The sequence below is a fragment of the Falco cherrug genome, chromosome 20 (assembly GCF_023634085.1).
Source record: "Falco cherrug isolate bFalChe1 chromosome 20, bFalChe1.pri, whole genome shotgun sequence".
In the NCBI taxonomy this organism is placed as follows: domain Eukaryota; kingdom Metazoa; phylum Chordata; class Aves; order Falconiformes; family Falconidae; genus Falco; species Falco cherrug.
In genome coordinates this window covers 943,921-960,969 of record NC_073716.1, presented here as the reverse complement: position 1 = coordinate 960,969, position 17,049 = coordinate 943,921, and the positions used below count along the sequence as shown (strand labels likewise).

The following is a 17,049-nucleotide window of genomic DNA, read 5'->3' as shown; positions in this document are numbered from 1 at the left end:
GCAGTTAAATTGCAGGATTAATGTTTTCTGAAGGCTTTTCTGAGCACTGATTTCCGAGCCAGGAGCTGCCAAAGAGCAAGGAGAGAGTGAAGCTGAGGTTATTTCAGGGTCGGATGGGTGGGTGCATAGATGGATGCTGGCGGCGGGGGGGGTGCAGCAACGCTCAGGGGCAATGCGATTCCCACTGCAGGCAAAATCTGACCCAGGCTCCGAGTTTACAGTTAGCAAAACACGTTGGGTTGGGGTTTTTTGCCAAATTACATGCTGTATTATAGCGAGATCTGGAAAGCAATCGTTGCGAATGACACCCACGGAGGTGCATCATCCAGCCCCCTCAGCTCCCTGAATCCACGCTAGCAATCGTGAGAGATGGCAGACAGCAAATGTCCCAGCAGTTTGTGGCTGCTCCCTCCTCCTGAAAGACCCCGGTCACCCAGCTGGTGATGGCTCAGCCTCCACCTTGAGCAGCATGGGGGGGCTCTGAGCACGGGGCTGAGCTGGTGACACCCCTGTTCCCACCTCTCCTAGCCCTGCAGCAGCTCCCAAACAGCAGGATTAGACCTACCGGGTCATGCCAAGCCTGAGCCGCTGTGATACAACGTGACCTGAACCAGCCTGACTCAGCCACCTGAAAACACAAATATAACTGTGTTTTCCATATGCATGCATATGTATAAACAAAACTTTAATACATACATGTAGAATGTGCATATGTACAAATATAATGGCTCGGGCTCCAGCCAGCACCAAGATCTGGCAGCTCTTGCCCCAGGACCAACAGGACCCTGCTCCCCCCGAAGCTTGCAGCCCTCCCTGCAGCCCAGAGTAAGCAAGTGCTGGCCAGAGGAATGAGGCTGTGCGGCACCCCCACAGCAGGGAAGATGTTCTCATCTGTTGTAAATAATTTTTTGTCCATTTATGTGTTACAAAAACACCAGCTCTTGGACCCCAGTGCAAACTAGGGATGGGCTTTCCTTCTCGTGTGCTCTGCTGCAGTCTGGCTGTACTGAAGTTGGTGGTTTAGGATGTCCTGGTGTCATCTTTGAGCCCTGTTTTCTGGAATGCTGAACCTTGATGACTTCTGCCTCTTCTGCAGGTCTTCAAACAGTTGGGAGAGGAGGGTGAGAGTAGGAGCATCTCCCACCAGAGCCTGCCCAGCGCCTGGAGAGGAGCTGTCGGGAGACCCTCTCACCTGCTCTGCCCCGCAGGTTTTCAGATGCTTGGGACGAGCGGTGCGGGGCTGTTAGAGGTGCTGAGCTGATGAATTAAACCCCTGGCTTTAGCCATTGCTTGCATCACCCTCATTAACCATCCTGATGGAGGTGAGCACGGCTTCTCGCCCGCAGCGTGGCCTTTTCCAGGGCGCAAGCCCAGCCCTGGGGAGCAACTGGGGCAAACCAGACCCCCAGCACGAGGCTGGGGGGGGCGTTCAGAGGGGACTGAGCTTCTTTGGAGTGGCACTTCATAAATCCTGGCCTTACAAAGGGCTCTGCAGCATCTGCCCTTGCAGGCCTCCTACAAACAGACGCGCTTCTCCCCAGGGGTATTGCGGCAGGTCTATCAGCCATCGTGTTGCTATTTTCTTGCCAGGCACCCGCGGCCGTTCACGTTTAGGTTTCCAGTGATCATTTAGCAAGCAGCCCCCATGCAGCCCACCCAGCGCAGGTGCTGGAGGGGGAGATGTCCCCCCTTTTGTGGCTGGGGGGGTGGCTGGTGGCTTTGCCGGGAGCTGATGACAATGGGCAATTGTCAAGTTGGGGCCCCTCTGGTTTGAGTTTTTTTCCTTTTATAGTAAGTAGCAGTTGCTCCAGCAGCTGGCCGCCCCCCCGGTGAGGACAGGGCTCCGTATATAAGGCAAGGAGCAGATTTGCCTTTCATCCCTCTGGCCGGCTGCTCTGCTGTGTGGGCAGGACTCATCCCTGCATCTCCGCACAGACCTGGCGCCATGCCGCTCAAGAAACCCGACCCGAAGAAGGAAGCAGCCAAACTGGCTCCATCCCTGGAGCCACCCAGGGAGCCTGCCTTCAACCCTAAGAGCGTGAAGGTGAGTGAGGAATGAAGATGTCACCCTCTTTCTTCGTGCCTGTCATCTGCCAGGCACGGGCAATGCGATGCTCCACACAAATGGCATTAGCCAGGCTGAGAGCCAGGGCTGGAAGGGGAGCATTATCAGACTGCACGGATGCAGAGGCTGGGCGCACTGCTCACCTCGCTGAGGGGGAGTTTCAATCCTCCCCGGTGCAGCCCGGCTCAGCACCCACCCTGGGCAGCTGCTCCGCTGCCCGGCCGTGGGGTTGAACACCCCACAGCTCCTGGCTGAGACGCTCTGCTGGGGCCCCAGCAGCACTACAAAGATTTTCTGCCACCCACCATCTCCATCCTAAAGTGTTTTGCTGCCTGCATTGTCTCCACGTGAGCGCATCTTTTATCCCAGTCTCTACAAGGAGCGAGCCTTTGCCAGTGATCCCTCGGGATACAGCCACATTTTTAAGCCAGAGCTGTGGCAGGAGAGTTATTCAGAGCAGGCTCAGCATGGAGGCTGTTTAATCACTTGAACTAGCCATCAAGCCTTCAAATACCATCCCTTCCATCCAGAACAGCCCCGGCCCTGGTCCGAGCACCCCTGCTGCCTGAGCCCCGCCCCCCCCCCCCGCCACGCTGCTGCCGGTTGTGCTTCCCGCAGGGATCCCAGCTCACAGTGAGGGCAGGAAGGCTCCCGGGCACCAGGCACGGAGGGGAGGGAGAGGTTCAAACGCAGGGGAGAGCCCCCTCACCACCCCTGTGGCACCACAGCCCTCACGCCTGGCTCTGTTCTCTTCTGACAGATTGAGTTCACCGCCGAGCAGATTGAAGGTAAGTGCAGGCTCCACCTTCCCCAGTCATGGCATCAGAAATGTGGGCTCCTTTTTCCAGGCAGTTTTTCACAGCAGACACGAGATCCGAGGCCCCACACACCAGATCCCCTCCTGCAGGAAAGCCCAGCAGGGTCCGGGTACCCCCTTGCCCCCAGCAGGCTGCTCATCCCGAGGGATGGGCTGGCCAGGTTACCCAGCATGAAATCAGAAAACTGGTCCCCGACCAGCACCAGCTGGTAAGGAGATGGGAAAGAGCACTGGTGGGAAGGGAGGAGGCAGGAGAGGGGGCGATGGTGGTGGGGAGCGGGAGGCAGCGCGGGGGTTTGGCTGGGACACATTCAGGGCTGGCAGGAGCAGTGGACGCATCCTGGCTCCTTGCTCGGCGCTGAGGGAGCCCCAGTTGAAGAGGATAATCCCAGCTCCAGAGCCTGGCAGGGAAAAGGTATTTTTCCATTCATGGTGAGAGATGCAGCCTAGTTCAAAGTCTGGGATTCATGTGGGAGGAGCAGAGCCTGGCGATGCAGGGGCAGCCCCGTGCCGAGGGGCTGAGCTGAGACTGGGTTTTCTTATCTCCCCACGGCCGGTTTTAATGCCTCTGTATAGATAAGGGAAGGGACAAATCTGAGGGCAGACCCCGGTGGGAATACTGGGAGGAGGAGACGCAGTACCCTGCAGGCTTGGCCCCCAAACCAGCTTTTGGAAGGAGAAAAAAGAGCCAGTGGAAATGTGAGCAAGTTAAAATGTGAAGATATTTGGATTTCAGCTGCAGCGCGGTCCCAGCACGCGTGATGTGCTCCTGTGGCTCCACCAGCTGGGAGCGACATCGCTGAGCACCCTGGCCGCGGTGCCTCTCAGCCCAGGGACTCACATGCGGTGATGTCCCCCATGACGGCTGTCACTCGTGGAGATGGAGCCATTGTGAGGTCAAGTGGGACAGCAGCAGCAGCCTGAGGTGCTGGGGGGGGCCATGGACAGGGCTACAGGGACACAACAAGAACGTCGTGGGGACAGGTCCATGGGATGGTGAAGCTCAGCAGAAGATATAAGGATGCCAAGTGGAAAATGTAACAGATCCAAAGCCCTGCACCAGGATTCCCACCAAACCCAAGGCGATGCCTACCAGACCTTGATGTCTCCATCACCACATAGAGACTGTGATCATCTCATCCCACCCAACAGCAGGAGGAGCAGCAGCTCCACTTTGAATGAACTGTTGCTGGACATCATGAAGAAGATGGACCAGAACTTGGAATTCATTAGTGCCATGGACAAGAAACTCACAGCTCTGAGTGCTCACGTGGACAGGCAGGAAAGTCTGGTTACCTGCTTGGGCCAGGCAGCTGCTCCGGTGGACTGGCTGGCCTGCAGGCAGAGGCTGAAATCCAGAAGAACGTAGAGCATCTGCAGCAGGAAACCCACCAGGTCCCTGCCTGCATGGGGCAGCTGGGGTCGCAGGTGCCGGCCACCAGCTTGACTTGCCTGCAGAGGAGGGTAAGGGCTTGTGGGGGGTGGGGGCGGTCCTGGAGGACTGGTTTCCCACATTTTGCACCTCAGCACCAGTGAGGACCCTGTTGTAGCGTAGAAGATCTTCTGGGTTGCAACAAGAGGCAGCAACTAGGCTCTGAGCAGTGCAGGTGCGTGGCTGTCCCCGCAGCCAGCATTGGGATTAGAGAGACTCCAGCACGGACCAGGAAGCTGAAAAGCATCACGCAGAGAAGCAAAGCCATCCTTGCTGGTCCCAAATTTAGGCCCCCTTCCTCCGGGTAAAATGTAACACTCAGTGGCATGATAATTTATGGGAACCGGCTTGGAAATTAATCTGTGTCCTTCCACGCAGGGCTGGTGTGACATGCGCTCTGCAGGGCGGAGGGGGGGACATGGTCACCCTTCCCCAAGCAGGAGCCACACTGTGCTGTGCCTGCCCTGCTGGAGCTGGGGGGACACCAGCAGAGCCCAGCGGGTGAGGCAGGGGTCGTGAGGCGCAGCGGGGAGGGTCAGGGGTCCCCAGAAGCCCGGGGTGGAAAAAAGAAAGCGCGAAGGGATGTCCTGCAGCAGAGACAGCAGCCTGCACCTGCAGCTGGCACGGGGTGGTGCAGGAATCCCAGCAGGTCATCCAGCCAGCTCCACATGGGTGGCAAAACCTGCTCAAGAAGCTGAGCAGCCTGTTGAAGGAGGCTGGCAAGCCTCAGCAGCTCGTTGCCAGCACCGGGCTGCCTGCCCTGGGCAGCAGCGGTGGGTGCAGAGGGCACCCACCACGCTCGTGTCCATCCCTTCCCTGCCTGCCAGGCAGGACCTGGTTCAGTGGGGTGGGAGATGAGGCTGGGGACATCTGAGCTCTTCTGTCCCACAGAGTTCAAAGAAGCCTTCAGCCTGTTCGACCGGACGCCAGCGGGAGCCATGCAGATCAGCTACGCGCAATGCGGGGATGTCCTGCGGGCGCTTGGCCACAACCCCACCAACGCAGAGGTCCTGAAGGTGCTGGGCAAGCCCAAGCCAGAAGGTGACAGCAAACTGGGGCAGCCAGGACAGGGTGGGACAAGCAATCCTTGCGCTCCCTGGCAGCAAGTGAAGGATTATGTCTGCCGTAGGAAGAACCCTATGAGATGAAGGAATTGGGAAGGGAATGATGCGGAGAGGCTTCATTCCTGAGTAATTCCTTCGCTCCCCTCCCTGTACCACAGCTGATGTAAGGGATAGGTGGTCCTCACCCAGGGGTGGTGACAATTGATGCTTAGCAGACCGTATCCTGAGCTGGTGCAGACTGGTGTAACCTGACAGGTCCCAGTGCAGCTGCATTGCCCTGGTGACAGAGGACCTACCTGCTGGTTTTAATTTGGGGCTGATATCAGCAGTCTGCGTGCAGTCCCCAGATGTTAATACCTCATTCCTCATATAGATCTTCCAGTCTCAAGTATAATATACTTGTGGGGCTTCTCCCCTTACTTAGATGGAAATAAGACCAGGAAGGTTAGCCAGGAGATCCTCAGAGGCTGACTTCAGCCTAACGCTGTTGATCTCTGACCCCATCTCCTCCTCCCCTTCCAGAAATGAACACAAAGATGCTGGACTTTGAGACCTTCCTCCCCATCCTGCAGCACTTCACCCGCAACAAAGAGCAGGGCACCTTCGAGGACTTTGTGGAAGGGCTGCGTGTCTTCGACAAGGAGGGCAATGGCATGGTGATGGGAGCCGAGCTGCGCCATGTGCTGGTCACACTGGGTACGGGCTGGCCCTGAGGGGAGCATCCTCAGTTATCAGACAACCATTGCACCTTGGTCCTCTCTCCACAATCTCCCACCAGCATTCTCCAGCTCCCTTTTAAATCCCCTTATCCCTCATCTGGTGGCTTTGCGTCTCTGGAAGAAGGACAGGAAGGTGCTGGTGGGCTGAGAACTCTTCTTCTCACCTCTCCATCCTTCTCCTCCAGGGGAGAAGATGACAGAAAGCGAGGTGGAGCAGCTCATGGCAGGACAAGAAGATGCCAATGGCTGTATCAACTATGAAGGTAGGAGCAAGAGATTCCTGTCAGGGCCATCTCGGACACAGTTGTCTTGTCTTAGGGTGCAACATGTGTCCTCTGCAAGGACACTGGTGATCACTGAGACCATCCTGCAAAGCTTCTCCAAGGAGAGCTGTGAGACATGTCAGCTGGGGTGGGAACAAGGTGGTTGTGCCAGTGATTTCCAGTAAAAACAGCTGAAGACAGCATGTTTCCAAAGGTTTGGAGACTGTTTTATCCCCAGTTTTGGCACTGTTTCGTTGTAAGCTATCAAAAATAAACAAAGCCAGCATCTTTCGCAGCAGAGGCTAATTGGGAACATTTGGAGATCCAGATTGTTCACAGTTCCAAGAGGGTGAAAATCTGGCACAGGGGGGTGGTTAAATCTGAGAACCCCTAAAACTGGAGAGCATTGAGGAAAAGAGGGTACCCATTTCCCTTGGCCTCAGAAAACTGGGGATAGTGGTACTGGCTCGTCTCCAAGAGGGGTTTGTTATCACTCTAACCAGGTTTGGGGTGGCTTGTAAAGGTGGAAACAGAAGGAGAAATCTCAGTCCTGGCAGCGCACGTCTCGTCCCTGGGGTGCCCTGGGCTGAGGGTACCCCCTGCTGCCTCTCTGCCCACCGCAGCTCACAGCATGTTTTGACCTCTCACGCTCTCATTTCTGGTTCCCTCCTCAGCTTTTGTCAAGCACATCATGTCTGGCTGAAAGAATAAACTTCAGGTGAGCTTATCAGCGTCTCCTGCTGCTTACTCTGAAATTGGAAATGCTGCATATAACAGCCAGGGGCAGAGGAACCAAAACCCAAACCCCACAAGCAACCATGCAATGCTACAGGAATAATCCCGGCTCTGAAAGCACAAAAAGCTGTGTGCATGATAACGAACCTCGTTTGTAGCTCGTGCCATTTAAAATGTATGGGGACAGCTCCAACCCCGTGACTGTCAGTCATGGTCTGGTTAATTGTGTTGATTCTCTGCTCAGAAGGAAAGAGGTTGGTGTGGCTTATGGCGATACATTTTCTAACCCACCAGGAGCTAAGGTGGTCATCAAACAGCAGCCAGTGGAAATAAATATTTAAAAACCTGCAGCAGTGGATGGCTTCACGCTAAGAAAATACTAAGTACTTAATGAGGAAATTTCTGAACTAGCAAGTATCCACATTCCCATTAACATTAGAAAGAATATGGAAAATGTACCATTGATGCCTGTTAAATTTTTTTGTGTTTCTCTAAGTCTGCCTAAGGAAAACAGAGAAACAGGTTTCTTTTAGGGTGAACTATCCCTCTGAAATCTATTAAATTTAACAGAAAATCCAAGTTACTAAGAGCTGGCTCCAGCCTCCCCTGACATAAGACAGTGTCTTATGGTGTTGTTATCTCACTTACTTTTCTTAAACTTTTCTCCTCTCTTCAGCTGTAAGAAAGGCAGAAGGCCAAAACAAAAAAGAAACAAGAAAAATAAAATGACCTGCAGATACTGCTAAATACACAAGTTAAAATATTTTAAAACCCGCCCCCTCTATACAAATTTCTTTAAACATCAGAAGGGTAAAACGGAGACTGACACAAGCCTGAACTTTGAACGTTCAGCATCCTTTTTATCTTGTTTCTAATCCACTTCTCTCTGGTTCCTGTTTATTAGCTCAGCAATACAGGTGGTTAGGTGGCAAATGCTGCTAGGGAGATTTAATCCTACGCAAAACTATCTGCAGGTAACACCGGGTTTTTAACGGTGTGGAATTACAGCTATTGGCATTTTGTGTTCATCTGGGAAGGAGCACTCTCATCTCAGAGATCCGCTGTGTTCAGCTCTCTCCTGCTTGTCTCCCAGGCTCTCGGCACTGTCTGAGCCCACTGAGCGCCGCCAACAGCAAGGTTTGTCCCTTACTCCCTGGATGTCACACGTCTGCAGAGATGTTTTGCATGAGCCACCATGAAGAGTTGGCCTCCACGTGCGTGCACCTAAGCCTTGGTATACAATGAGACATCTGCAACTTGGCTTTAAACCTTAGGTTATTCTTCTCAGGCTTTTTCTGTGACATTTGGCTCATTAAACTTCATTCCATCCTCCCTTAAATGGTATCACTCCTTTGGCTTTGGGCTGCTCATTGAGGGGGTAGATGGAAGAGATGTCTCAGTCACCACCAGCTGTCAGAGATAGCAGGATGTTCCTGCAGAGAGGGGAAAAAGGCAGGTTTTGTGACTGTGAGATGTGAGGGAGGGGTTCAGACTTGGGGGTGAGGGTCTTTGTTCATCACCCCAGCCTCAGTGGGGGGCCAGGAGCTGGGCTGCAGTCTGGCCACGTCTTACTGATGGAGCTAGTGTGAGGGGCAGGTTGTGTCCAACAGAGCCCCTGCTCTTGGGAGGTTCTTCCCCTCCTCTCTGCCCTACACCCAACCCTTTTTCAGACCTGTAGCTCACCCACCCTACAACATGCTGCACCATGAGCGTTCCCTCCAGGTCCCGGCTGAACTGCAACGTGGAGCAATGAGGGACCTGCCTGGCCCTGCCACTGTCCCCGTCACGGGAGAGCCCAGCAGGCACCTCTCCTCCATCACCATCCTGCCTGCCCCAGCCAGAAAAGGCCAGAGGCCATTTAAAAAATAAAACCAAAAAACAGAGAAAACATTAAAACCATTCTTTTTTCTATACCATTGATAGGTTCAAAGGTCTAGTTTTGAAGGTTGGTTTCCAAGAAGTTGAATCCTGAAGAATCAGCAAGGGGGAAGAAAAACAGGGAAGTGATGGGTATTTCTGGGCCAGGTCCCACCTCCACCCTCGTGGCATGGGATGGCAGGTCCCTGGAGTGTGGGTAGTGTCCCGCCTGGGATGGAGCCCAGTCAGGACAGGGCTCCCTGGATGGTTCCTCTCCAGGCAGACAGCGTGTCCGCAGCCAGAAGGTGTCTGGAGGCTGTGCAATGCAAGCTGGTGGTTCTCCCCCTATTCTTACCTGCAAAAAAATCATCACAGCATCATTAGAAGTGGTAAATAATTCATGACAGATAACTCAGCCCTCCCATCAGAGAACATCTGGGAGCAGAAAACATTTTTCTTTGATTTGTTGCTTATTCTAACATCCTCCCTCCGTGACTTTGACTAGAAATTGAAGGTGTTGTGCTCCAATGTGGTTGACTTCAGCTGCCACTTGCTCGTTTCTGTGCAGTGACTGAGTAACAGCTGCTTTCAATTCCCACTGTTTGATTCAAATGCTCATAAAAAGCAACATAAGCTGTTTATAGATGCAAGATTAGATTTCAGCTTCTGTCTGTGGTATTTCTACAGCTTCCATCAGGGAGAATCTGGGCATCTCAACGTCTTTAATGCACTATCAGTGTTTTAACCTGTTAAAGCACAACGGTGACAGGGTGAGAAAGGACGCTGCTTGCTGCACACTCACTCCAGGGTCACGTTTGCCCTTGCCGCTACTGTGGCATTGACTCCTGCAGAGGAACGTGCTGTTGCAGGGAGGAACTGAGCAGGGGAGGGGGGGGGACCTGCCTGAACTTGCAGAGGAAATCCATAGCAGAGACTGGTGGCCGTGCTAGCTGTGATACTCCTGCTCTGGCAAGCCAAGAGGCTGCACTGTCGCTCCTACATGCAGAGTATGAGCCTTGCATTTGAGCCGCCAGCTTCTGTGCAGACAGGAATGACACTATAAATTAAAACCAAAGAAACTCCTGCAAAGAGACAGAGAGAGAGCAAGCAGTGGAAGGTGACAGAGAACTAGAGAAAAATGTGAGGGCTGTGAAATCCAGTCTTTGAAGCATCCTTGGGGTAACAGCCAGCCATGCTTTGTTTTGGGGACCTGTTCTGTCTCTTTAGGATAAAGCAGAGCTGATTTGTACCAGAGGAGGTTGTAATGATGCACTTGTATATACCTCTATATCTCTACAGCTGTGTACCTCTATATGTGCCTCCATGCCCTGCCTCCTCCTCTGAAAACGCTGAGGATCCCAAGGAGCAAGCAGTTTTAGTCCCACAAAGATTTATAAAAAGCATCTGTGGACACCAGTGAGTGGCCCCGCATGCTGACCTGCACTTCAGGACTGGAAGAGTATCTATACATCAGGATGTCCCAAGACAATAGTCAACACTGTCCTTTTATAGTTCAGACGCTTTACTTGAAGTTGCAGAAGACTCTGAGGAGAGGTAAAAGTAACCCCTCGCTCTAAGGAGAGCCTGTGGCTGTATCTCTCAGGCTGCGATAAGAAAGACACTCATACCAAAGATGGTCTGGATGTCAGCAGTTAGTGCTGTGCCCTGTGAAATGGAAGAGACAGATGGAGCCAGCTTTCATCCTGAGGAGTTATCAGCAGTGGTTGGCAGGGCAGCGAGATTGGGGTGAGGATGATAAGTAGACTGTGCTCCTTGAAAGGCTCCCTCGGACCCCCAGACCCACGTGCGCACACATCACCGTCATCATCATCAGCGTGTGAGGCCAAAGGCCTTTAGGAAAGGCAGACACTTCACTGTATCGTGTCATCTGCAGCGTTTGTGTCTGGCAAAATGACTCGGGTCAACCCCTGATAGCGAGCCAGGTATCTATCCCAGGGGAAAGCACTGCTCCATGACCCATTTTGTTAGTTGTTTCAGGTCAGGGATTGAAGAAAGCTTTGCCTTTCCTTGCTAACCTGCTCACACCCTGAAAGCAAACACCTGCAGATTTACTGGAGGGATAACAAACTTGGGATAACAAACTTGTAAATATGCTTTTCAGAAATGCAGAGAAAGATGTGTAAAGAGAGCAGGGAAGCAGGCAGGCCAAGCCCTCCCGCTCTACACACAAACTTTAAACTTAAGCACCATGCACGCAGCTTTTATTCTCATGTAAGGGGATGCAGCCCCCTGCTCCGGCATGTGCTCTGTGCAGGGCTCAGCAGCACGGCTGGTAGTGCCAGGATCCACCCTCAGGCAGTGGAGTGCACGTTCAAAAGGTGCTGGGAGGAGCACGACAGAGCAGAACCTGTGTGCGTGGGGGGGTGTTGCGGGTGCTGATGTGGTGCTGTGTGACTGGGCGCCCGCAGAGGGGTTTGCAGAAGGCAGGGCTCTGCCAGTTGCGGGTGGCTACCGGTAGGTCAGTATTTGTAAGTGTAGTTGTGCATCTTTATTGCGTCCTTTTGGGCAAGGAAGAGCACTCGCTCTGTGCCAGACGCTGCGCCTTCCAACAGCCCCAGCGTGTGGCTGGCAATGACGAGGTGCCCCTTACTCCTGGCTTCGGTGGCGGCACCCGCACGGGCCAGGGGAGGGGAGGCAGCATGTCGGTGCGGGTGAGGGAGACCTTGTCTGCCCTGAGGGTGAGGGGGCGCTGGGACAGGCTGCCCAGAGCGGCTGCGGGGTCCCCGTCTCTGGGGACGCCCAGACCCGCCGGGCGGCTCCGTGCAGCCTGCTGGGGGAGAGCCTGCTCTAGCAGGGGCTGGGCCGGGCGACCCCCGGAGCTCCCCTCCCAGCCCCACCGTGTGTGACCCCTCGGGCTGCCCTGTCGGTGCCGGGCCCAGGGCCGGGGCCGGGGCAGTGCCGACCCCCCGCGCGGGGACAGGGCCCCGGCGACGCCAGGCAAGGCGCCATGGGGGGTGGCCTGGCGGGCCCCCGCTGCACCCAGGACACCGGCTTTGGGTACAAGTGCAGCTTTTTACCTTGCATGGGTGCACAGCCGCTGTGAGGACCGAGCCCCAGGCCCTGCGGGAGTCTCACCGCCCCCCGCCAGCTACCAGCGCTGAGGGCCCGAGGCCGCCACCGCCCTCCCCGCCGTGACGGACCGAACGGTGACGCCGAGTACCGCCCTGGCCCCGCTCGGCTATCTCCGTCACCGCTCGGCCGGCTCCGTTAGCCGCGGCGCTTCCGCCTGGCAGCCGAGGGGAGCTTGCCCAGCTGTTTTCCGTCAGCGCTCGGTTCTTTCCGCCAAGGCCTTCGGGTATTTCCGGCAGGCGGTTCGGGTGTTTCCGTCACCAGCCTCGCGCGGACTCGGCGCGCGGACTCGGCGCGCGGCCGGCCTCGTTCCAGCCCTACCCGCCGCCTGCCCCGGTAACGGTCGCTGGGAGTTTAAATGAACACGGGCCGGGCTGCGCAGCGCCGCTGCCACGGTACGCGCTGAGGCGGGACCGGGGCTGCCCTGCTGCGCTCCGGGCTGTGCGAGGAGGAGGCGGAGGAGAAGGCGGAGGCCAGGAAGAGCAGGATGACGGTGCTGCAGGAGCCCGTCCAGGTACCGACCCCTGGGCGGCACGGACACGGGCTCGGGCTCGCCGCCGCGCTCAGGCCCCGAGGCCCGGCTCGGCCTGGCCGCGGGAGGAGCCGGACTCGCCGCACCGCCCGCCCCTCCGGGGAGGCCTCCCCGCCGCCGGGCCCTCCTGCGGTGGGGGGCCCCAGGCCGCCGCCGCCGGCCGAGGTGGCGGGGGGCCGTTGGGCGCCCCGGCCGGCGTGGCGGGGGGCCTCACGGCTGGGAGGGCCTCCAGCTCCGCGGCCCCGGCCCGGCTGCCCTCGCCCTCTTGCTCCCTCGGGTCCCCGCCCGGCCTCCCCCCGGGGGTGCCGGCCTCCCGCCGCGCCGCCACTGCGCCGGGCTCCCCCGAGGGCCCTGCCGGGTCCCTCGAGGGACCTGTTGATCCCTGTCGCGCTCTCTGTGTTGCAGCCGTTGCATTTCCAAATGCTCGCGAAGTGCTTGGCTCTGCGTGCCGTACAAACGAAGGGCGTTCGCCTCTTCCCAAGGAGTTAGTGCCCCCAGATTGATGGGAGACCTGGCAGAGAAAATAACGTACATCTTGTTTTTCTACTGTATTTCAGTCTCTCTGCAGTTACCCTGGTGGCCTTCCTGCTCTTGTTCTCAGCCTTCCCATCCAAAAGGCATGATTCACAGGCTAAGAGTTGCTGCTTCTTTCCACCCTTCCTGTATACCCATTACTCTTAACTATTCTGTTGTCTTCATTAATTAGTCGTCTTATTAATGTTTCAATTTATTTTTTTTAATTATTAGCTTTTTAACAGGGTGTTTTTTTCCTAGTTAAGCTAGGAATCTCTCACTGTAAGTGTCTTGGTCATATGTGGTTGTGTTCTGTAATGAGCGTAGTGAAAATTCTTGCTTTTGCCTTTCCTCTGGCCGCTTAGTGAAAAGGTGGAAGGGGAAGAAGAGTTCTGTGGATGACCACCCTGCTGACTTCACCATGTCTGTGCGAGATGGTGACTGTGATGGCACTCTTATAGACTAGGGGTTGGTGACAGTGATGGCCCTCCACTCTTTGAGAGCAAGGGTCAGTGTGGTGCTGGAAGTGCTTTCGGCCACCTGGTGCCTCTTCTGCAGTGGTCATATTTAGCTCATTGCTGTTAGCTTTGAGCTGGACTTGTTGTTTTGCACCAGTTGGGTATTCTAAGAAAACATGGGATTACAATAGAAAAGGAAGCAAGAATGCATTGCAGATGAATGGCAGGAAACAATATTTAATGTTTCCGGTACTGTGCTAATTAGACTAACCAAGTGGAAAACATTTGCTATTCTGAGAGTTCCCTGATAGAAACATGCAGTCTTGTTTTCATTTTTCAGAAAGGTAAAAATCTCTTTAATGTCATTCTCCATTCTGAAGCTCTTAGCAGCTTGGATGTTTTGATGAGGCTTTGCTGCATTGAATGTATCTATTTAGATTCTGCCTGCTTTCAAATGCCACATAATTATTTTATCAGTGGTTCTACTGCTGTCAGCTTTGCTGTTCTTCCTTGCTTACAGCAACACTGGTAAGTTTAGGACTTGTTGGTTGTTGTTGCCTTGGTCATATTGTTGCTTTTAATGGTAAAGAAGCCACCAGTGCACCATCTGAAATGAGGTCAACATTTGAGTTTGCTTTTGTAGCTGTCCTCTTTGGGCCATGGCTATGAGCGGTGGTGTAGAGATTGGACTGCTATACTACAGGACCTTTCCAAACCAGCTCATGCTCATTTTCTCACTAGTGTGACTTATCCATTTTGCAGTACACATCTGGGTGAAGTCGATGACACTTCTGAATTCCTATTTTAGCTGGAGTCCGCGTACTTAGCTCTGTTCTGGTTATCTTTTTTAACAGTAGGATTGGAAAAGTTGATACTACTTCTCATTTTTGTCATTGCAGAGATTTTTCCTGTGTATTTGTCTGTTCTCTCCCAGCCTTTCGGATATCTACAGGGCTTAGTGTTCCAGGAAAAAAAGTCATCTTTACAGTTGCGATATGCAAAGTACGATAGATAAGAAACAGAGTCTGTGTCTGTGTTGCCTTATAAATATTGGCTTTAATTACATGAAATTAATATCCCCAAAGCCATCCTGTTCACTGGTTAGATTTTTACTACTTCTTAATCCCTTAAGATGGGCTAAAGTGCCAGAGTTTGTTATACAGACAACAGACCTCTCCTGTACTTCCCAATGTGGTCAATTTAAAACTCTTCAGCTCAAACATAAAGCCTTGTATCCCATGTGCTGAGAAACAGACTGGATGTCTTCCAAATATCGCTGAAAAACATCTTGGAAACAAAATGAACGCTTTCCTTGGAATTTAGCCCTTCAAGGTGATCATCTGCTGTGACCCACTTGAATGGTTGCTTGAACTCCCAGGCTACTGTCATGGCAGAAAACATGCAATGCCAATGTCTGCTTGTTTAACGGGCAGAGTTTGCGTAACCACAGCTTATCACAGAAAACTCTTCTCCTCTCTGCCCACCCTAGAAAAAGTCTTAAATCATGATAGAAACTGCTTAGGATGAAAATAGGCTATAAAGGTTTAAAAACAATTTCCAAGGCTATATAAGGGTCAGAAGAGAACACCTATCTTAAGAGCTCTTTGGCTTAGTTATGAAGTAACACTTGGACAATGCACAGGATTTTCTGGATGGAAGGTGGACCTGTCCAAATCTGCTTTTATTTTCTTGCTCTTTTTCTCTGAGGCTGCTTTGCTGAAGAGCTGTGGCTGGTATGGTAGTTTTAGAATTCCCCATTCACTTTGCATTTGTAAATTAGTACATATTTAAAATGAGTGACTAGAACCTGTATCTGGTCTGCAAGCATGTTTAAATAAAACTGAAACACTTCAAGCATCCCTCCTGCCCATGTTTGTAGCCCTGAGAACAGACATTGCCACCAAAGCATCTCAGCTGCTTTGCACGTTTGTGAGGAGGCTGCTTCTCTAGGTTTGTGTTGACAGGTTCTGTGTAAAATTTGGTAACTGCCACAGGGAGGAAACTTAAGACTGCATTTGGATTATATTTGTGGTTATATTGGGTTGTCCTGCTCTGAAATTTTTTGGGATTAAGTAGTTTTTATTGGGTGAATACACCAAAGTTTTTTGCTTCAGACCCCTCTTCTGCTGTGGTTTGGCAATTTGTCATGTGCCACTAATGCTGTGTAGGCGCATTGAACTTTTTTGCTAGAACAAACTAAATAACTACTCTGTGAAGAGGTTGATGTTCCTGTCCAAAATTTGCTTCCTCAAAGGTGCATAAGAATTCTTTTTCAGTAGTTTGAGACACAGCTGTAGTTTATAGACACCCGTTCTTATAGAAAATGGTTATGCACAGGTATAGCCTGCCACCTTCCTTTCCTCTTCTTGCTCTTTTAGGAGAGTGTGTGCAAGGATACAGTCTTCAGCATTTGTCTGTTGAAGGTGTGAGTTCAGTTTGCAACTTTTAGGTTGCAAAATTGCAATTATTACATAACAGGGGTACTGCCAGGGGCTCCGCTCAACAATGATTGTTGTTTGAGTCAGTATGTAGTGTAACTTTTACAGTCTGGCTGTGATATAGCCAAAAATCACTCGTGTCCCCTCTTGACCTTTGGTAAGATTGTTTCTGGCAACTTGGTCCTGTTTGAGAAGTCAAATGACGTTGATCCCACCACCCCCGTACCTTTGTTTTGTAAACGTGCCGAGTTACATCCCTGTAAAGGCAGTAGTGGCACAACTTGGGTAGATTCAGCGGAATATCACTTGTGACTTGGTAAAGGAAATTTCTCGCTTCTGAGAGCGAGAGGAAAAAGGGCAGCTTAGGCTGCTGTGGGTGCAGTCTGAAAGATTTTAACGCCTTCCTCCTGTCTCACACTTTTTGACCCCTGTCTGCAGTGTACAGGACAATGTACAGCCTTGGAGCTTCTCAAGGTAAAAGGGAGTAACTGTTCTGGGCAGGCTCTGCGGCTGAACTTATCTTCAGGCAGACTCTGCGGCTGAACTTATCTGAAGTGGGGAATATAGCCAGAGAGAAATAATATGGTGTTTGTATTATAGGAATCAAACAAAGAATTAATATTTAAATACTTTCACATGAGCTTAAAAGTACCTGTTGACTTTTTAAGTATATTGTTGGGACCTACTGATAGAAGAAAATAGTATTTCTGCAGAGATTGTGTATAATATTCTATATAGTAATGGGTAACTCTGGTGTGTACTGTTCATGAAGACTGTGTAGGCATCCCGTGAAGAGAACTCGCACATTTTTCACACCCTGCATTTGTCAAGTTTGTGTTGGAAGTAGCAGCATATGGTACATGTAACTCTGTGATGTTTGAATTTTTTTTTTTTAGATTAAATTGGCGCTTGCCTTTCCTGCTGGGAATAGTGTTATAGGGCGCTATTTCTTTAGCTCTGGAAGATTTCTTTTTGTTTTGGAGTGTCTGGTAGGTATCAGAAGCTAATTCTGTTTGTCTTCAGTTGCTGATGAGTATTGGAGAAATACTAGACCATAGTGCCTTGA

General features: G+C 52.5%; 2 protein-coding genes and 1 long non-coding RNA gene across 6 annotated transcripts in view; 2 read left to right on the top strand and 1 right to left on the bottom strand.

Annotated features, from left to right (window-relative positions):
• Positions 1–1,892: 1,892 nt before the first annotated feature.
• On the top strand, positions 1,893–8,489 carry LOC102047288 (myosin light chain, embryonic). Its single transcript, XM_005439412.4, has 7 exons — positions 1,893–2,044; positions 2,826–2,853; positions 5,206–5,355; positions 5,901–6,074; positions 6,283–6,360; positions 7,035–7,078; positions 8,189–8,489. The coding sequence occupies exons 1-6, from the start codon at positions 1,946–1,948 to the stop codon at positions 7,061–7,063; spliced, it is 558 nt and encodes a 185-aa protein (XP_005439469.1). The 5' UTR covers positions 1,893–1,945; the 3' UTR covers positions 7,064–7,078; positions 8,189–8,489.
• A 491-nt stretch (positions 8,490–8,980) lies between these two features.
• Positions 8,981–12,225, bottom strand: LOC129734374 (uncharacterized). The gene is made up of 2 exons (XR_008729995.1): positions 11,991–12,225; positions 8,981–9,307 (listed from the first exon to the last, which is right to left on the bottom strand). It is a non-coding gene; the product is annotated as an uncharacterized LOC129734374 (long non-coding RNA).
• Positions 12,226–12,287: 62 nt separating this feature from the next.
• CDC27 (cell division cycle 27) overlaps positions 12,288–17,049 on the top strand; it is a 32,212-nt gene continuing 27,450 nt past the window's right edge. For 2 of the 4 annotated variants that reach the window (XM_055697571.1, XM_055697570.1), the window contains exon 1: positions 12,288–12,556. In XM_055697571.1, coding sequence (XP_055553546.1) covers positions 12,530–12,556 — 27 coding nt within the window. In that variant the 5' untranslated portion in view covers positions 12,288–12,529. The remainder of the gene's footprint in view (positions 12,557–17,049) is intronic. The other 2 variants (XM_055697569.1, XM_055697568.1) reach the window with 1 other exon arrangement.